Below are 21970 nucleotides of genomic sequence, written 5' to 3' on the forward strand. Positions count from 1 at the left end.
GTATATTGTTTATATTTATATTATACAGGGCGCATTTGGAAAAGAGAACTAGGTCTCAATATGTCTTCCCTGTTCAAATAAAGGTTAAATAAAACATTTAAGAAATGTAAAAACATTGGCAACAATGTGGTATGTGACATTAACAATATTGAATCATGATTATTTAACTTGACTCGATACAGACCATCAACTGACAAGCAAGTATAAAACATGTATAACCAGGTGTGAAAGTAAGTAGGTACGGTCTGGTATGGCGTCCCGGCAAAATGAATAGTGCGGGTACGCCATACCGGTAAAACATGAGCCTATCACATTAATTAAAACAAAATGTAAATCAAACTGTAAGCTATCACACCACTTTTTATCATTACCGCATGTCAGAGGCATGAACAATTTGAGAATGGACTTGAAAACGGGTGGTATAGCCTACAGTTCAAAATGCAATGTGGTTAGACATGAACACTGAGATTTTGCCAAGGCAGAGTTCAGTGGCCGACACGGAGATCTACGTGGACAGCAGTAGATTCATAAATTCTGGCCTAATGGCAATCGCCAAATGTCATGACACTTTTTGGTGTTTTGTGTAACAGATGTCTCTTTTCATTCACCACTTTGTTTGGAGGCTGGAAATATGTTGTGAGTGGATGAAGGTGCGCGGGGAGCCTAGTGAAGGAGTCCTTTGACGTGACTACTTTGACAATCAGATGAAAACATCATGATTGATTGTTTATGCCACAATAAAAGGTAATACTTTTTAAAAGTTAAATGACAAGCATTTACGACTAGGCCCACAGAGGTGCTATTGAATGAATAGGGATTCTGTATGTAATTTTATGATTGGGCACGAGCACATATAGGAGGTCCCGAACCAGGAAGAAATTAATTCTACTTTCACCCCTGTGTATAACCCAGTGTGATGATCAGTCCAGTAAAATCATGTTATACAGTAAACCCAGCCGTGTGCTGACTGATTAAACCCAGACAGACAAAGCGAGAGACATGGTGGTAGAACCACACCTGTGTGCACGTAGTATCCTCTTCACGATTGCGTCACCGATGCCATTGTGCACGTTCTTCCCATCAGCACAGCTGATGAAGAACTGGTTCTGAGAGCAGAGAGGGTGACATTTGAGAATTTATACCACAACCCATACATTCAATTGGACTTGATAGGACCATGTGGACTGTGAAGGCATAGGGGACTGCCGTTATCGCAACCTTGAGCTCCAAGTTGACTTTAGTACAGAGATACAGTCACAAGACAGCATGGGGGAGGTCAGGGCACTGAATACCGTCGTGCATTACAAAAAACAACCTCGTCTCCTGGTTGATTTCTATGCTTTTACAGCAATCAAACAGATAGGTAGAGAAGATAGATATGGCATAAATTAGCATGGGTTTGACTCTGGTAAATTGGTGCAATGAGACTGGTAAGAGTCTGGTAAATGGGTGCAATTAAATAATGTGTATATAATGTATGTAGTGTGCTGGTAGCAGAGTTACCTCGATGTAGATGTAGTGTTCACTGTTCTCGATGGTATGGATGTAGGCATTGAGGATAGAGTTGTCACAAGTTCCAGCTGACCAGCGATCCACAGAACGCAACACCTGAGAGAAAGAAAGGAGAAAATGAAAATCAATAAACAATTGATCATCAAAAAAAGGAGAATGAGAAACATTTCTGTGAGCTTGTATGTGTCCGAGTGAGTTTGTTCACTCTTATGTGTGAGCATGTGTACCTGCACGGAGGCCTTCCCAGAGCCAGGCACAGTGAATGGCAGTGCATCAGCAGTACTGTGAGACTTGGGCAGAAGGCAGGGGAAAAACGTGCTTCTAATGTTCTTGTACTTAAAGATCTGTAGGCAGACAAAACAAAGACAATAAGAGCCAGATGTCTCTCTCACATAACCCTATTTTTGTCTAGTYTTGTCCTTTGGAACCTAGTTTAGAAGTAGTGTACGTACATCCAAGTAAAGCCATGAAAGAAAGATCCTTAGGAACCTCTCATTTGACCTCTGACCTTGGCAAAGTTCCAGCGCTGGATGAAGTGGCGGGCCACGTCCCTGGCAGCTTTGCCATGGAGGGCAGCAGACAGGTCACGCCACGGCATACGGGGCACCTCAGTGCGGTCAATGTTGTCTGGGGAAACAAAACACATTAAAATGAAGGATTATCCCTCCGGTGTGTGTGTGTGTGTATGTTAGTAAGTGACAGAGAGAGTGGTAGTGGGTGTTATGAATGGGGGTATAATGTGTATACTGTACCTTCAAATGGGCGGTCCAGTTGGACCCAGTCTCTCTTGATGAAGTTGCTGTAGTCCTTGCCAAGCCACAGCTGGGTGTTGTTCTTCAGATCCTCAGAATTGACCTCTTCCGGCTCTGGAGGCTTTGGATCCTGGGCTGAGTTTGACCCATCCACCTGGTCACCTGAATCAGCTGCCTAGGAGGCAGAATAGGACAGTCTGGCAATGAAGTCACTGCTTAACACCAGGTAACAATATGAACTATGGATTATCAGAACAACACAGGAGAAAGAGAAAGAAAGATTCATCTTGACTTTGTCTTGAGATYTATCACCTCTGGCTCAGAAATTGGAGCCTTTGGCACTTCTTCAGAGATGTGATTGGCTGTCTCCGTGGGAACTGTATCAGTCAACCGGTACTGGCTGTCGTCCCACCTCCCAAAGGCCAGGTCCAAGCCTCCAACGAAAGCCACTGATTGGTCGATGGCCACCATCTTCTCATGATGGGCCCAGAAAAATACCACAGCAGACATGTGGTTGGGGTGTCGCATCACCTGTTGGAGAGACATCAGTGAAGCTAAGGACACAAATCTAATAACGTTTTTTGAATTTTAAATAATGACACAATATAACACCAGCAATGAAAGCATGATGATGCTATGTGGGTTGGTTTATGAGGTGTATAGCACCACCTGATTGCAGAGCAGAGATTAGTGTCTCAGACAGACCTTGATGTTGGGGTGCATGTCCATCAGTGTCTTCTTGCTGTGGCCACTGTTTATACCCAGTGCCATCTCCACCTCCTTGTACAGGAGCACACACACTTTGACACCTTGTTCCTGCACAGATAAAAGAAAGGATGGATATACACAAAAGGTGGGAAGGAGGAAAGGACCCAGCTAGAACATTTGGCTCCTTGGATGTTGCTGGAAAGTATGTTTTTGGTTTCAAATTGGTTGTGGGAACAAAGCCATAAGTTTCCTGACAGGTAAAACTGAACGTTTTTTTTAAACATRCTGAGAACAGAAGTGAAAATMTTACCTGTTCTGGGATTGTTTATTTTTAAGTTGCAGGGAGGTTTGCAGAAAGCTTTACTCAAGTTCATTGAACGTTTTCCTGGGAGGTTTTATTTTTTTATTCTGAGATCTGAAAATATAGGTTATTTGTAGGTAARTAAATAACATTCTGAGAACATTCTCTAAATGTTGTGAAAGTTTTGTTATGGTTATTATTGACTCTAAGAACTACATTTTTAGGTTATTTAGAGTTTTTTTAATAACTTTCACTGAATGTTTCATTAAGACTTAATAACCCTGCTAGCTTACTTTGGGTTAACTTTTTTTTCTTAGAATGTTCTCTGAATGTTACTAAAGTTTTATTGTGTTTTTTATGGAAGGTTTTCTTCATGTTCAGTTAACGAAATGTAGAGCTTATTGAGAGTAATGGGTACGATACATTTTTCGGAACATTTCCAAGAACCTGCATAAAAGAGAACCAACCATACATTCTCTGAATGTTCTGGGAACATCACTTAAGTCACATAATTTTTTAGAAAATTCCCAGAATGTGGTAAAAATATGACATAAAATAGAACCACATGGGAACTTGTGGTGGAATGATCTGTTAAGTACTGAAATTCCCACAGAAGAACATTGTTTCTTAAAGTTCTCTGAACAATTTGAGAACATGGCTTTAAATAGAACCATGAGGAAACCTGTAGGAAACGTTATGCAGAAAGTACTGAAATTCCCACAGAATAACATTGTTTCTTGACATTCTCTGAACTATTTGAGAACATTCCCAATGTCAAACCATTTGGAGAACGTCCCTAGAACATTACCAAAYATTTAATTAAATGTAACCATGTTTGAACTTTTGGAAAACGTTCTGTTAAATGAAATACCAAGTAAATAATGTATTTTTTGTGTGAAGTTCCTTACATGTGCTGAGAATGTTCCAAAGCCAAGCAATTATCCTGCACCATTCCCATAAAGTTGGGAAAYGTTGTATGCAAAATAACCAATAGGATAACTACGCTCTCACCAAGCTCTAAGAAACAAATGGTTCTGAGAACATTATGTGCTGGCTGGGAAGGGATTAACCTTCAGTGCTTTCAGAGGAGAGGAGGGAGGAGGACAGGTATAAGAGAGACTATAGACATATGTTGTCAGGAGAAAGGTGGGAAGTAAATCCGTACTGCTTTGCGTTTGAGGATCTGGTCCAAGCGCCAGTATGTTCCTGTAGCTGGCCTCTTCAGGAAAACCTCTGGGCTGAGCCTTGGAGGGAGGGAAATAAATATTCACCATGCAATATTAACAATGTACATATTTACWCTCTGTCCTGCTGTTTACAGACTAATTAGAAACAAACCTAATAAATGTTGGAAAAAGTGGTCTCCGTTGTTATTGAGAGAGTGAAATCAAATATTTGTTTTGTTTGCTGTATGCTCTAATTTAGCTAACGGCATAGCAGAGCCATGTATACAGTATACCGTATAGGGCTCTGGATAACCACTCGCTGTAATTGACATAAGTGACATGAAACTTGGAACACAGAGTATTCCTACTAGCCATAAAGATATACTGTATAATAATATAACGTTCTATTCTATTTCGATTGTGCTAGCTCTGCTCCTCACCACCAGTCTGTGATGAAGATCTCCTCCTTGGCCTGCTCCAGAGCATCAGCCAGGTCTGCAAAGTAGCCACTGCCATTTACATACCTTTAATACAACCAATTCATAAACAGAGACATTACATTCAAGTTAAGGGAGCACAAATCTATGGATGTATACAGTATGTACAAATACCATATCATCATCTAATGTGAAGTAATACACACACACACACACACATCTGACCATTTAGTGAGTGTGTTCTCCCGTGGTGGGGCAAAGCCCCCAAAGCGTTGGACCTGGAGGAATTCACAAGGCTCAGCCAGCCTGTTGATCTCATGGCTCCACCAGTGAGCCTGTCTGTAGCTGTTACACTTGATGACCAGATTCCTAAAACACACATACAATGCTCATGTAAGAACACACATACACATATGAGGCAACACAGCGAGGCAATAGGGGAGAGTGGGGTATGTTGAACCAAATAATTATTTGAGCCACCCTAATTGTTTCTAGAAAACCATACACAAAAATAATCATGTGGCCAAATATTTAGGAAGAGTTCATCATTTCATAGTCTGTGAATTAAGAAGCCATATGGGGAAAGTGGTAAGCAAGTTAGGTCCAAAAAACTGATTTTCACAAAGTCGAATGAATTTATTGTGTTATAGGTTTCATGATGCTTATATCTAAACCAAAGTAGATAGTTTAAATAATGTTTTATACATCAGTTGAGACTATAAGCTAAAATATGAGGTCCTAAACCTAGCATGAAAGTGTATCCTTGTAGCTGTGTGGGCTAATATAGTCAACATATTTGCTTTGGGGTAAGTTATGCCAATGGCCATGGGGTAAGTTGAGCCAATCTCCACCATACCCCATACATTTTAMCATCACATTTAGTCAGTTTCGTGCATAATATGCATGGTCTTTTTGCAATGTGTCATGTATGAACTCAAGATGCATATTTTATTGTTACATAGCAGACATCTTCATGCCCCCTGTATACACACATAAAACAAGCAGGGGTCTAGCCCKCCTTGAGATTCTTGAGAGAGCAGCYAAGGAAGAAGTGAGAAAGGAGGAAGTCCATTTGAGCAGCAGCAAGGGATGAAAAAAATAGACTGAATGACAGAAGAGGTTCAATGACAAAAACCAAAATGAACATGTACCTGTGCGAATGAGGCTATGATAGAGTAGCAGAGGCACACAAGGTCTTATCTGACGACATGGAGTCTGAACTTCCTAAACATATCAAGAATCTTGTGGACCAGTTTCATGGGCTTTGTAGCCTCAAATGCAGAGAACTTGCCTACTAATTGACACATTGAAACATCCCTGTCCCAGACAACTGGTCAAGAAATGGAAGGGTAAGTGATATTGAACAGAAAGATCTATKTCTGAATTTAGGCATACATTTAAGATATACAATACACCACATTAATTAATTAAACGTTGACCTATCAGCACCATTACCCACTGTCACAGGACACCATCAACCACATACCCCAAGGTGACTCAACTTACCCTGTCCCATTCTCAACTTACCCCAAGTTGTGCCAAGAGACCACTTCTTTTGGACAAGCTATGTTTTCAAAACGGTTATGTTTATATGAATTCAGATTATTTCCAGGGATACACAACATCCTGAAATATGTAGATATCTTTGTTAGAAATATTACTGTATGTGACACGTTCCAGGAATCTATGTGTATGTTGCACGTCACTACTACACAGGAGGCATTTTAACGTTTATTTTTTATTTTTATCAAAATAAGTTCTGTGGGAGAAATGCCTTCTCGAACATGTGGACTGTCATTTGCCTTAATAACAAACATGTATGCCATATGTAAATAAATTAAATTACATTTAAAATAATGAATTACAAGCCTAGTTGGTTTGACAACGAAAAAAGACAGGAACCTTCCTGCTAGCCATGATTGGCTGAGATAATGGATGGGCTGGACATGAGTTCGGATTGGTCTGCCATGTAGCATGCTTCTGTTTATAACACGAGTTGCTCATTATGTGTAGATAATCCTTTCTACCAAGGATTTTTTTAAAGATATCATGAAGAACTGAAAAAGTGTTGCTACTGCTGAATTTAACAGGRGCTATAGACAAAGATCAGTGGGAAGAAGTTGTGATGGACTACTTAGATTTTATTTTATTTAGTGTGTGTTTACCAGAGATGGTAACGTGAAGAACAACATYAKCTGCACCAAAGTCAGAATAGGATATAGAACAAGGACTAGATAAAGTATATTTGTACTAATACTTTTTTCACCACTTTTAGACTTAATCTTTGGTTGTTTACTACAATAACTTACTCACTCTGTTAAGTACATGGCCTCACACGTGAACCCTTAAGATGGGTGGGGCTAAGGCTTATACGGGTGATAACGATGCTGAATGGGTGTGGAAAAATAAGAGCTCTCCAGTTGGTGTAACAACATTTTCTCAAAAGTAGTGTTACACGTTTATCAACTTTCAAAGCAGAATTACTTTCCCATTGTTCCTCTACTGCAGTGTATGATATACAATGTTCTATCTCTGAGTCTCTACTTTTATCCAATGTAAAAAAAAAACATAAATTCAAATTTTGCTACATAGGACTGAATCAAGGAGGTGGGTCACATACTGTATTCCCCTTGACATAGTGATGCGGAATGTAAAAAGAAATCTCAATTTACCACACTCTCCTCTACCTGCCTGCACGAATACACACACAGCTAGGGATTGACTCATAAATAAACAATTAGGTATACAAATGTGTACTTCACAAGTGTGATCTGTATTTGAGTGTACACTTTTATGGGTGTCTGCCTACAAATAGATAATACCATTTTGGACACCACTGTGGACTTACCTGTTGAAGTTCTGAATACAGACCCCATACTTGGTATCAGTGTATGCACGGCCCACTTGAACTTTGAACTCTGGGTCAAAGACCAGTACAAAGCAGACGACCCCATTTTCCCGGTTCATATAGAGCAGGAAGGAGTCCTTGACCACCAGCCAGCGCTTTGACCAGCGGAAGCAGAACTGGTGATGACCAATACAGTTCAGCCCCTGGATACGATGACCTCCTGACCTTTTGAAGATGGAACCCTCCCTGAAATACAATGACATCACTCACATTGCTCACACGGACATAGAATTAGTCGCATTAAAATATAGTGAATAACACTCACTCTCACTTTCTCGTATACCATCACACACTCTGATAGACAATTAATATTGCTTACAGGCCTTTGGGTCCAAGCTCACTGACAAAAGAGAGAGCACTGACATCAAGGAATTCCAGCTGGAATCAGAACAAGATAGACATTGATGACAGCACATCCTGACACTGAATGATAATTGGTGTGTGTGTGTGTGTGTCATCACTCACCATGCCGTGGAAGTTCTTACAAAAGGAATTCTCCAGGAGGCCATTTAGATATTTTTCAAGGTATTTCTATAACAGAGAAATCAGAAATCAGGACTTATAGCCTACTAGGCCGCAGGGGGTTCTGAGAAGAAAAAAAAGTATATATATATATATAGAATATACATACAGTCGAAGTCGGAAGTTTACATACACCTCAGCCAAATACATTTAAACTCAGTTTTTCACAATTCCTGACATTTAATCCTAGTKAAAKTTCCCTGTTTTAGGTCAGTTAGGATCACCACTTTATTTTAAGAATGTGAAATGTCAGAATAATAGTAGAGAGAATGATTTATTACAGCTTTTATTTCTTTCATCACATTCCCAGTGGGTCAGAAGTTTACATACACTCAATTAGTATTTGGTAGCATTGCCTTTAAATMGTTTAACTTGGGTCAAACGTGTCAGGTAACCTTCCACAAGCTTCCCACAATAAATTGGGTGAATTTTGGCCCATTCCTTCTGACAGAGCTGGTGTAACTGAGTCAGGTTTGTAGGCCTCCTTGCTCGCACACGCTTTTTCAGTTCTGCCCACAAATGTTCTATAGGATTAAGGTCATGGCTTTGTGATGGCCACTCCAATACCTTGACTTTGTTGTCCTTAAGCCATTTTGCCACAACTTTGGAAGTATGCTTGGGGATATTGTCCATTTGGAAGACCCATTAGCTACCAAGCTTTAACTTCCTGACTGATGTCTTGAGATGTTGCTTCAATAGATCCACATAAATTTCCGCCCTCATGATGCTATCTATTTTGTGAAGTGCACCAGTCCCTCCTTCAGCAAAGCATCCCCACAACATGATGCTGCTACCCCCGTGCTTCACGGTTTGGATGGTGTTCTTCGGCTTGCAAGCCTCCCCCTTTTTCCTCCAAACATAACGATGGTCATTATGGCCAAACAGTTCTATTTTTGTTTCATCAGACCAGAGGACATTTCTACAAAAAGTWMGATCTTTGTCCCCATGTGCAGTTGCAAACCGTAGTTTGGCTTTTTTTTATGGCGGTTTTGGAGCAGTGGCTTCTTCCTTGCTGAGCGGCCTTTCAGGTTATGTCGATATAGGACTCATTTTACTGTGGATATAGATAGTTTTGTACCTGTTTCCTCCAGCATCTTCACAAGGTCCTTTGCTGTTGTTCTGGGATTGATTTGCACTTTTCGCACCAAAGTACGTTCATCTCTCGGAGACAGAACGCTTCTCCTTCCTGAGCGGTATGACGGCTGCGTGGTCCCATGGTGTTTATACTTGCGTACTATTGTTTGTACAGATGAACGTGGTACCTCTGTCTCTTATACACATCTAGATGTGTATAAGAGACAGGGTACACCTACAATTGACTCAATGATGTCAGTTAGCCTATCAGAAGCTTCTAAAGCCATGACATAATTTTCTGGAACTTTCCAAGCTGTTAAAGGCACAGTCAACTTAGTGTATGTAAACTTCTGACCCACTGGAATTGTGATACAGTGAATGATAAGTGAAAMAATCTGTCTGTCAACAATTGTTGGAAAAATTACTTGAGTCATGCACAAAGTAGATGTCCTAACCGACTTGGCAAAACTATAGTTTGTCAACAAGAAATTTGTGGAGTGGTTGAAAAACGAGTTTTAATGACGAAGTCAAGGATCGGTAGGATGGTTAGTTTTATGTTTGGCAGCATGAGTGAGGCTTTGTTGCGAAATAGGAAGCCGATTCTYGATTTCATTTTGGATTGGAGATGCTTAATGTGAGTCTGGAAGGAAGGTTTACAGTCTAACCAGACACCTAGGTATTTGTAGATGTCCACATATTCTAGGTCAGAACCGTCCAGAGTAGTGATACTAGTCGGGCGGGAGGGTGCAGGCAGCAACCGGTTGAAGAGCATGCACTTAGTTTTACTAGCATTTAAAAGCAGTTGGAGGACATGGAAGGAGTGTTGTATGGCGTTGAAGCTTGTTAGAGGTTTGTTTGCACAGTGTCCAAAGAAGGACAAAATGTATACAGAATGGTGTCGTCTGCGTAGTGGTGAATCAGAGAATCACCAGCAGAAAGAGCGACATCATTGATATATACAGACAAAAGAGTCGGCCCGAGAATTGAACCCTGTGGCACCCCCATAGAGACTGCCAGAAGTCCGGACAACAGGCCCTCCGATTTGACATACTGAACTCTATCTGAGAAGTAGTTGGTGAACCAGGCGAGGCAATCATTTGAGAAGCCAAGGCTATTGAGTCTGCCGATAAGAATGCGGTGATTGACAGAGTCGAAAGCCTTGGCCAGGTCGATGAAGACGGCTGCAAAGTACTGTCTTTTATCGATGGCGGTTATGATATCTTTTAGGACCTTGAGCGTGGCTGAGGTGCACCCATGACCAGCTCAGAAACCAGATTGCATATTGGAGAAGGTACGGTGGGATTCGAAATGGTCGGTGATCTGTTTATTAACTTGGCTTCGAAGATTTTAGAAAGACCAGGCAGGATGGATATAGGTCTGTAACAGTTTGGGTCTAGAGTGTCTTCCCCTTTGAAGAGGGGGATGACCGCGGCAGCTATCCAATCTTTGGGGATCTCAGACGATACGAAAGAGAGGTTGAATTGGCTAGTAAAAGGGGTTGCAACAATTTCGGAGGGTGATTTTAGAACGAGAGGGTCCAGATTGTCTAGCCCAGCTGATTTGTAGGGATCCAGATTTTGCAGTTCTTTCAGAACATCAGCTGTCTGGTTTTGGGTGAAGGAGAAGCAGGAGGGAGGGTTTGGGCAAGTTGCGGCAGGGGGTGCTGAGATGTTGGCCAGGGTAGGGGTAGCCAGGTGGAAAGCATGGCCAGCCGTGGAAAAATGCTTATTGAAATGATCGATTATCGTAGATTTGTCGGTGGTGACATTGTTTCCTATCRTCAGTGCAGTGGGCAGCTGGGAGGAGGTGCTCTTATTCTCCATGGACTTCACAGTGTCCCAAAACTTTTTGGAATTAGTGCTACAGGATGCAAATTTGTTTGAAAAAACTAGCCTTAGCTTTCCTAACTGACTGAGTATATTGGTTCCTGACTTCCCTGAAAAGTTGCATATCGCGGGGGCTATTCGATACTAATGCAGAACGCCACAGGATGTTTTTGTGCTGGTCAAGGGCAGTCAAGTCTGGGGTGAACCAAGGGCTATATCTGTTCTTAGTTCTACATTTTTTGAATGGGGCATGCTTATTTAAGATGGAGAGGAAAGCACTTTTGAAGAGCAACCAGGCACTCTCTACTGACGTGATGAGGTCAATCCTTTCAGGATACCCGGGCCAGATCGATTAGAAAGGCCTGCTGGCTGAAGTGTTTTWGGGAGCGTTTGACAGTAATGAGGGGTGGTCATTTGACCGCGGACCCAGTACGCACGCAGGCAATGAGGCAGTGATCGCTGAGATCCTGGTTGAAGACAGCAGAGGTGTATTTAGAGGGCAGGTTGGTCAGAATGATATCTAAGAGGGTGCCCATGGTTACGGATTTAGGGATATACCTGGTAGGTTCCTTGATGATTTGTGTGAGATTGAGGGCATRTAGCTTAGATTGTAGGACGMCCGGGGTGTTAAGCATGTCCCAGTTTAGGTCACCTAACAGTACAAATTTACGAACTTATATCATCATTGGTTAACCAATTTTCAACATAGAACATATCTTATAAAAGGTTTGTCTATTTGTACCTTGAAATACCGTCAGATCTTCAACGTTATATTCACTATCATTATCCTAGGATAATTGATCTACCTAAAGCTGTCCATTTGGTCTCCCATCCAGGGTTTAACCAATCCCAGCCCTGCTTAGCTATGACATTTGTCACTACTACCAATGTGTTACTAATGTGCTCCKGAGTGGCGCAGCGGTCTAAGGCACTGCATCTCAGTGCAAGAGGCGTCACTACAGTCCCTGGTTCGATTCCAGGCTGTATCACATCTGGCTGTGATTGGGAGTCCCGTAGGGTGGTGCACAATTGGCCCAGCGTCGTCCAGGTTTGGCCGGGGTAGGCAGTCATTGTAAATAAGAATTTGTTCTTAAGTGACTTAGTTATGAAAGGTTAAATAAAGATTACATATTTTTTAAATTATCGGCAGAATTATTATTGAGCGATTAGGGATATGGCGGTCATTACATTCATTACATAAACGCATTTAGCATCTTCTGGATCCCACGCATAGCCTACAAGCCACTGATGCAGACCTTTGGAACATCTACATTTGAAAAAAAGTCTAATAAATACAATATGAAGAAAATGTAGTCTATTTCAGAAGAACAGAAAACATATTCTGCATTGTCCTTATGCTAGGCCCTAATCTGACTATGCCATATGGCTGTGGGCTACACTAGTTCATTTAGCAGACACGATTTGTTTAGAATTCCGTGGCATTATTTTATATTGTTTTAAAGTATGAAGAATACAAATGAACACAGCTGAATAAAATAGAAAGGATATTTTCTCCAAATGATTTGAGGGAGTGCGTACATGCGAATATTCTGTGTTGAGCGGTTAACAAAGAAACAGGTCCTCCTATATGCTTAATTTAGAGTTAATTATGTAACTTTAGTTGTGCTAAAAATGTTGGGCTATATGTTTTGATCTTTCTTACATTCTAAGGCTGCATGATGCGACTCTAATGATGATTTGAAAAAAGTTGCATGTAAGGCATGAGCTATGCGTTGTTTTTTTGCGCAGGCTGTACACACGTCATCAGTCTCTCATTCACAATTTGACAAGCACTTGATAATGCCTTGAATTTCCCGGCTGCATACCCTTTGCATGGCCGTAATGCCCCCTAMAAAAATCCATGCCTTTTGCGGCCAGTGGCCATTGTGCCCTTGGGCTGAATATAATAATTAGAATATCCTTCTCCCGGCTGTGTCCAGAAGCACCTCTCATGGTTCTCAGTCACGTGATCGGGTCTTTCTCACAGGCTACTAGTGAAGACAGACATATTGGGGATGCAACCGCACGCGTCCTTATCCAATTCAGAGGTGCATATTTAAGATATTGGAAGAACTGTCCACATTTACTTTTTGTCAGCCAACAAGATGAGTAGGCCTAACGAACAGCAAAAGCACTAGCCTATGTCAATCTACTATCCCCCATAGTACAAAAMTTMAGTTATTCTATTCTGTCCAAGAATGAAATATTCCATAGTCCGAAAGAACACCATTATCCAAAGTGACCACAAATGTGATGATGCATGTAATCTTTTATTATAAAGGTGCATTTTTATGCTGAAAATTATCTTCCCCAAACTTGAAACTCACGCGCTGCGTATGTATGCCAGTTAGGCTCTACACCCGTTGTAAWCCGGATTAATGTGCTTAAATTTGAAGAAGTTATTTGGTCACTTTAGTTGTGATACAAACCTTATGAAAACATATAGTCCAATGTGCTAGGCTACATTAGGTGTGTGACTATGATTTGAAAAAGTCACAAAAATCACACTATTCTTGATTTAATCTTGTCTTTACATATACTCAATAATATATGTGTGAAATTTATTTTGATTTAGAATGGATCATTATCATGCAGCTCTCTCAAAACAGGGGCACCGGGGGGAAAAATACGTCAGCTATGCAATMAAATAGCGAATGGAGGACGCTTTTCCAGTGGTTAATTTTTATGCCAGCCAGGTAGGCTATACTCCTGTTTTAAAGAGAAGCAATGTGCTCAATATTAGGAAGGCTGAGYYATAAATATACTAGACCTAGCCTGTAGAAGGCTGATGGGATCCTCCTCTTTTTAAGAGGCCATCACTCTGTTTTCTCACGCAATTGCATAGCCTATAGAAATGTTGCACAACATGAGCTCATGGGCTCTCATGAAGTGTTTGATTACATTTGATTACATTTGCATTGAGGTCACAGTGATTAGAGGGGCAATAGACTACAGAGTACCAGGCAGTTAGCAAGTTTGGTAGGCTACTAATGACCATCAGCAGCATCCGAGCTTGGAGAAGCCTAATTACCGTAAATGGTCACATGGAATTTGACTGCCATCATGACTCGTGACCGCCGGTGTGGCGGTAATAGGGTCACGGTAACAGTCCTATGAGCGATCTCTTAATAACTAAATAGATTCCCTGTTGCTATTGACGTCATTCCAAAGGGTCAGTTTAACAGAGCAAAATAAAATGTAACCATACTTTATAAGTCATATATCATCAATATTTAGGCCTATATAGCATTTGCAAAGTCATCAACAKCTATTGTTTCAATTCAACTCAGGGTTCAACTAAAAATATACAAACCATTATAGGCCTAGGGTTTCAAGCTTTGGTTGTTTTTAAATTTTATRTTCAAGTTGTTAATTAATATGTTGGATTCATGTCTCCATCTCAACCAAAAATCTATGTTAAAGAATAGGACTAAATAAAATCAAACTTTAAATGCACTTTAATTAAAGTTTGARTTGATTTAGTCCTATTCTTTAACTTTTTTTTGGTTGAGATGGAGACGTGAATACAAAATATAAACTATTAATTTGTAGACAAACTGGAATTAAAGCCAGACTAAGTCAGTGGAACAAAAGATACAAACTAATGTAACCATTTTTATTCAACCTTAAAATGAGTAACACACCCATGGCCACATTTTGAGATTACTGTAACTATAAATGTCTTATGTAATCATAGAAGGTGTGCATTGTGCATGTTCAAGATATCATGCAAAATTTGCAGGTCTGTGGAGATATTCACAATATTCCTATAATAATCTGTCCATAATTTTGCACTACAGATGTAGGATCACAATTTTTCTGCACGGCAGGAAATGCAAACTTGTAGTATGTTKAAGGTTTAAAAAGGCTTAAATGGTATGTAATTTCCACTTTAAAATGACTTGATTTGCCCTACTGAAAAATGTATCAACCCCTACAAAAAATTCCATTAATTATAATCCACATAATAATTCACATTTCCTGTTGCTGCKAGATTATTTTCCTGCTGTAGCAAACTGGCTCAAATTAAGATCCTACATCTGTATGTACTTTTTATGTAATCTCAACTGCAATCCAGGTCATTTAGTTGTGCTATTATATGAAGCACATTTTATTCCCATTTGAACTTTGTTGTGCTTTTCAACGGTTGAAAGCAAAGTTATAACACATTMGGAATTCAACAAACTTCTGTCTGTCTTGAGTGGGTGGGTGCATAAAAGGTGGAAATCTCATTGATCAACATCTCAACCAAATATGACCCACATTTCCATGTTGAAATGACATGGTGTGCCCAGTGGAGTGAGCCTTTGTGTTAGACTGAGTTATGTGTGGGTCTCTATCTGTGTGTGTACCATGGTGTTTATCAGAGTCTGTCTTTGTGCATACTGTATACAGTTTGGGTGGGTCAATGAATGTAAGAGTGATACCGGTTTACTGGAGGTTTGTCTCATCCTCTCAGTGCCGTGTAGACTTGGCATCTCCTCTGTCATAGCCCTCAGCTGCGCTCTCTGGGCTGCAAATCTAAAAAGAAATATTTGAATATTCTAAAAATGTTCCTTCTTAAACTCATACAGAAATGAAAACAGGCCTTCACTCTTATTTGAATTGCATCCCCTCTAAACAAATTACTCTCCACTCAGATAATGGGTTGCTTTGCATGTCTGAGCTTTGATTGGTGCTCTGAGTCTGACCTTCCCAGAGGCAGGAAGTGAGCCATCATCTTGTGCTTGTAGAGGTCACGATGCAGCTCCTGGAAGTGCTTGTACTTCCTCTTGACCGTCCAGGTGAACTTGCCATGGGTCAGCTTCACAGTGTACAGAGAGCACACACTGACCTAGCAGAGAATACAGTATATGTCATACACCTACAGTTGAAGTCAGAAGTTTACATACACTTAGGTTGGAGTCATTAAAACTTGTTTTTCAACCACTCCACAAATTTCATGTTAACAAACTATAGTTTTGGCAAGTCGGTTAGGACATCTATTTTGTGCATGACACAAGTCATTTTTCCAACAATTGTGACAGACAGATGATTTCACTTATCATTCACTGTATCACAATTCCAGTGGGTCAGAAGTTTACATATCCTAAGTTGACTGTGCCTTTAACAGCTTGGAAAATTCCAGAAAATGATGTCATGGCTTTAGAAGCTTCTGATAGGCTAATTGACATCCTTTGAGTCAATTGGAGGTGTACCTGTGGATGTATTTCAAGGCCTACCTTCACACTCAGTGCCTCTGCTTGACATCATGGGAAAATCAAAAGAAATCAGCCAAGAGCTCAGAAAAGAATGTTAGACCTCCACAAGTCTGGTTCATTCTTGGAGCAATTTCCAAATGCCTGAAGTTACCATGTTCACGTGTACAAACAATAGTACGCAAGTATAAACACCATGAGCCACGCAGCCGTCATACGCGCTCAGGAAGGAGAAGCGTTCTGTCTCTAGAGATGAACGTACTTGGTGTCGAAAAGTGCAAATCAATCCCAGAACAACAGCAAAGGACCTTGTGAAGATGCTGGAGGAAACAAACTACAAAACAAAACTACAAAACTATCTATATCCACAGTAAAAATGAGTCCTATATCGACATAACCTGAAAGGCAGCTCAGCAAGAAAGAAGCCACTGCTCCAAAACCGCCATAAAAAAGCCAGACTACGTTTTGCAACTGCACATGGGGACAAAATATCAAACTTTTTGTAGAAATGTCCTCTGGTCTGATGAAACAAAAAAATAAACTGTTTGGCATAATGACCATCGTTATGTTTGGAGGAAAAAGGGGAGGCTTGCAAGCTGAAGAACACCATCCCAACCATGAAGCACGGGGTACAGCATCATGGTTTGTGGGTGCTTTGCTGCAGGAGGGACTGGTGCACTTCACAAAATAGATAGAATCATGAGGGTGGAAAAGTATATGGATATATTGAAGCAACATCTCAAGACATCAGTCAGGAAGTTAAAGATTGGTCACAAACGGGTCTTCCACATGGACAATGACCCCAAGCATACTTCCAAAGTTGTGGCAAAATGGCTTAAGGACAACAAAGTCAAGGTATTGGAGTGGCCATCACAAAGCCCTGACCTTAATCCTATAGAAAATCTGTGGGCAGAACTGAAAAAGCATGTGCGAGCAAGGAGGCCTACAAACCTGACTCAGTTACACCAGCTCTGTCAGAAGAAATGGGCCAAAATTCACCCAATTTATTGTGGGAAGCTTGAAACGTTTGACCCAAGTTAAACAATTTAAAGGCAATGCTACCAAATACTAATTGAGTGTATGTAAACGTCTGACCCACTGGGAATATGATGAAAGAAATAACAGCTGAAATAAATCATTCTCTCTWCTATTATTCTGACATTTCACATTCTTAAAATAAAGTGGTGATCCTAACTGACCTAAGACAGGGAATTTTTACTAGGATTAAATGTCGGGAATTGTGAAAAACTGAGTTTAAATGTATTTGGCTAAGGTGTATGTAAACGTCRGACTTCAACTGTATATACACATTTACAGTTCTCACACACACACACACACCTTGGAGCGTGTGGTGTATCTCTCAGTGCTGTCCACTCTGCAGATGACCTGGGTCCCAGGCAATAATACCGGCACACCTGCCTCTTTTACATCCAACAGATGATGGACCACCAGGAAGGGACGCTCTTCTTCTGTGGGGGGGGGGGGGGGGGGGAATCCATCATCACAGATTAATAAAACACCACAACTGGAATCTCTCATCAGTCTGATGTGATGTAAAGGTATTTGGATGGAGGGAATAAAAAAATGTATAAGCTATATCAACAACMTATGTCTGTGTTTCCTCACCTCCTTCCTTCATGAGACCATCTAGCTCTTCCTTGCTTAGCTCATAGTTGTCCGTGATGAAGCGCTTTGTCTTTTGGGTCTCCGCCGCTCCCCCCTCTGGACTGGAAGGGGTTTTGCAGCATGCTGGRGCTGGACTGGCCATGGTGGTCTATCCCTTTTATCACACAGAAAAGAAGCACTAAATATGAATCACAGTCCATCATCATAATCTTCAAGACATCTAGCTATGGTGTCCAAAAAGTTAAAAGCACAGGTGTCTCAACAAAAGTGTTGTTGAAGTTTGACTAAGTTAGGACTGCTACTGCCAAAATATTTCTTCAGAGGCTACACTGTTTGCAAGATTAGTTGGAGTATTGTTTTTCTKTATGAGAGAGGGGAATGCAAACATGGCTAAATAACTGAGAAACTCTCAAATCTAGCTGGAGTCCCACTACAGGCCAATAGCGGGACTATACAACACTATGACAGAGTCATTTAGACTAATTTCAGGCCTGTGCCAATAAGGCAGAGAACAATTTTTCAGACACGTTATGTAGGAAGTACAGTACCATAAAGGATACATAACACAGCTAAGTAATAAATAATGGGAAAATTGATCTATGAACTAGGAGAAACTGGGGCTTCAAGTGTGTCTAAATATAATCCTGGGACCTCTCAAGTGCCTCAGACACCGCAGTAAACCAGACAGTTCACACCGATCACACCACAGCAGCAAGCAGGTATAGAGGGACTAGTGTCAACAGCTAAATATCATGTGTGCACAATGACATATGGGTGGGTACTGAGGAGCTGAAGAGGAAAAAAATAAGAGATAACAGCTTTAAACAGCAAATACAGAGAGCAATCACCGCAATCATGTGTTGGTGGTGTTTACCTGGTTTATCATCGACAGTGTGATACATAAGAAGCCTGGGACACAATGAGAGAGAAGAAGGGTGTGTGCAAATGCATGTGGGTTGAGGGATCCGATTGGCTGACAAGATTTGTTTCTAGGGCAACCAGGTTCCAGGTGGAACACAATCCAGAGAGAGAGAGAGAGAGAGAGAGAGAGAGAGAGAGAGAGAGAGAGAGAGAGAGAGAAAGAGAGAGAGAAAGAGAGAGAAAGCATTGGCAGAATGTGCATCACCTTCTCCTACAAGTCTCTTACTATGCAGAGTATCATTTCTAAAGAAAATATGTACTTTTTACCCCCATATATTTTCCCTGACACCCAAAAGTACTAGTTACAATTCGAATGCTCAGGCAGAACAGCAATTCACACACACCTATCAATATAACACYRTGTCATCCCTACTGCCTCTGATCTGGCAGACTCACTAAACACAAATACTGCATTTGTAAATTGTCTGAGTGTTGGAGTCTGCCCCTGACCATAAATAAATAAAAACAAAATGTTGCTGTCTGGTTTGCTTAACATAAGGAGTTTGATCTATAGCATTTACTCTTACTTTTTACTTTTACTCAWGTATGACAATTTGAGACACTGTACTTAAYTACATTTAAAACCAGATAGGACTACTTTTAGACTTTTACTCAAGTAGTATTTTACTGGGTGACTTTTACTTGAGTCATTTTCTATTAAGGTACTGTATCTTTACTTTTACTCAAGTATGACAATTGAGTACTTTTCACACAACTGGTGGCTCCATAATTATTGTAAAACAACCAGTACTCCCATGGAACGAAAATCTATGATCAGCCAGATATTTGCTTAATTTATTACACCATAATCAACACTTTCTAAAAAGGTTCTATATTCTAGCTAGTTTGTCATTAAAATGACTGACTAGCTAGAAGATTTCCCTGCTTAAGCCATAATTCTTCATAGCACCTTTATAGCCTATGGAAAGTTTTTGTCACACCCTCCACTCATCCCAGTTTCACCATTGTAGTTACAGAGTTCCAAAACACTCTAGGGAAAAACCTAAAATCTTGGCATGCGAGCGTAGGAGCAGATTTGGCAATGTGAGACAATAATGAAGGGTCCCGTAAAAATGTCGCATAGGCCCTTTTTAACAGGCCTATTTACGTGTTGTTTAAAACAATTTCTAAATCACGGTAGTTCCCTTTAAAAAGTTAGATCGGGTAATTTGGCAGAGGCGTATGCTACTTACTAAAGCGTCACACAGAAAACATCTGAAAGATGATGGTCAAATTCCAAATAATTCCGTATTGTTGAATCAAAAAATCAATTAACTTCTATCGTTTTTCATTGTAGTTCCTCCGTCCTAGTACACTTAACAGTAGTTTTTTTAAGTAAAAGAGAAGAGGGAGACACGCCCGATACCGTACTCACTCTAAATGATGCACGCGTAAATGTTTCTTCCGGCTGCATGGTATGTATGTATTATTCATGAAATCATTCACCGAGACTAGATACTACTGTAGCATAATTAGTCATAAAGGAGTTTCAATATGATACAATAGCGCGCGAAAAGTTGTTCGCATAAACAAATTCATTACTYTATCAACAATGTATACATTTTCCTTACACATGACCTATCCATGATCATAGAAAATGTTGCATTGTGGCTGGCATAGGAGACAGCAGCGCTCCTGTTGTAGCCAGGTTGTCGGTGGTTGTCAGCACACAACATTAGCCTGAATTGCGATTCTTCTATTAAAGGTCCAATGCAGCCATTCTTATCTCAATATCAAATTGTTTATTGTTTCCTATTAAAATGGTAAAAAAAAAAATATATATATAACTTCTTAGCAAAGAGCAATTTACCAAGCAATAATTTTTCTAGGACTATCTGGGAGTGGTCTGAGTGGGGAGGGGAAAACTGAAAACTAGCTGTTATTGGCAGAGAGGTGTGGAATTTGGAACTCTCTTTCTTATTGGTCTATTAGCAAATTTACCGCCTGGTGATAACACCAGGCAGGCAAAAACTCCACCCCACCAAAACAGCTCTTTTCAAATAGCTCCTACATTAAAYGTGCATTATCATATTTTTTTTTTTACAATTTCGCAGTATTATTCCAACCTCATAGTGTGGAAATATATATTAAACACAGGGAAATCATGTTTTTGACTGAACTAGGCCTTTAACATTTTGAAGTAACAACTACTTTTAACATAAAATCTTTGGGTGGAGACTGCAAATTAGGGTGAACCAGCAGACATTGTCCAGCCATAGTGCTCACATGATGGTCAGTCATTCAAGGTCAGTCGGACTGAGCACACCCTGTACACTCAGTGGAAGTAGTAAATAAAATGTGTTCAACCTGAAAATATATTTTTTTATCTCAGGTTACATTGTTTTAATATTGTGAATAGAAAAACAAATTTATATCTAAATAATATGAAGATCAAAAAGCTTTAGTTTAAAACACATTATTTATTGCCCAAAGAAACATCAAAACATGATCTTAAAGGTGTGTAGCCTATTCTTATGTCACTCAAAAGTTTCATAATTATAGTGGTGTGAAATGTCTCAGACTTGTAGAGCCTACCCCTATAGGCTAGAACCTATGTGTACTTTCACCGTACACACTACACTCACTGATCAGAAACTGTATCCCATTAATATGCCTTAAGAACACCTTCATCTTCATTCCCAAAGGTTTTAATAATACTCTAGTGAAACAAAACATTTAAACATTACAGTACTTGACAGTAGTAGACAAAATGAATCAATACAGCCTTACTTGCATGTGAGTTGTTGGTAAGGTCAGGGGTTGAAGAAATATTTACTTTGCCTTTAATATTAAAACTACCTTCAAACTGTTGTGTTGCATGGTAGGATGCCATGCTACTGCTCCATTTAATCCCTGGGAAAGCTGTGTTGTGATTGGATTCCCATATGATTCTAATCAAGACTTGGACTCAGGCAAGCAGTGTTTTGGAGGTGGTCTGGAGCTACCTTGGTTTTTAAATATCAGACAATGTTGAAGACTATCTCAAACTGCCATTTCAAGATTGAATAGCCACATATTG

General features: G+C 40.2%; 1 protein-coding gene across 3 annotated transcripts in view; it reads right to left on the reverse strand.

The window, feature by feature from the left end:
• LOC111980817 (phospholipase D2) overlaps positions 1–20756 on the reverse strand; it is a 30799-nt gene extending 10043 nt beyond the window's left edge. Inside the window, exons 1-18 of one of the 3 annotated variants that reach the window (XM_024011821.2) lie at positions 20523–20756; positions 18031–18184; positions 17743–17873; positions 15898–16040; positions 15634–15727; positions 8250–8315; positions 8104–8162; positions 7725–7970; positions 5102–5245; positions 4880–4963; positions 4439–4517; positions 2970–3080; positions 2577–2795; positions 2265–2439; positions 2021–2139; positions 1740–1856; positions 1504–1608; positions 1018–1106 (exon numbers count right to left, since the gene is read on the reverse strand). In XM_024011821.2, coding sequence (XP_023867589.1) covers positions 1018–1106; positions 1504–1608; positions 1740–1856; positions 2021–2139; positions 2265–2439; positions 2577–2795; positions 2970–3080; positions 4439–4517; positions 4880–4963; positions 5102–5245; positions 7725–7970; positions 8104–8162; positions 8250–8315; positions 15634–15727; positions 15898–16040; positions 17743–17873; positions 18031–18172 — 2123 coding nt within the window. In that variant the 5' untranslated portion in view covers positions 18173–18184; positions 20523–20756. Of the gene's footprint in view, positions 1–1017; positions 1107–1503; positions 1609–1739; positions 1857–2020; positions 2140–2264; positions 2440–2576; positions 2796–2969; positions 3081–4438; positions 4518–4879; positions 4964–5101; positions 5246–7724; positions 7971–8103; positions 8163–8249; positions 8316–15633; positions 15728–15897; positions 16041–17742; positions 17874–18030; positions 18185–20144; positions 20312–20522 lie in introns of those variants that run through there. The other 2 variants (XM_024011820.2, XM_024011819.2) reach the window with 2 other exon arrangements.
• Between the last annotated feature and the right edge of the window lie 1214 nt (positions 20757–21970).

The sequence above is a fragment of the Salvelinus sp. IW2-2015 genome, linkage group LG20, assembly GCF_002910315.2.
Source record: "Salvelinus sp. IW2-2015 linkage group LG20, ASM291031v2, whole genome shotgun sequence".
NCBI classification, from domain to species: domain Eukaryota; kingdom Metazoa; phylum Chordata; class Actinopteri; order Salmoniformes; family Salmonidae; genus Salvelinus; species Salvelinus sp. IW2-2015.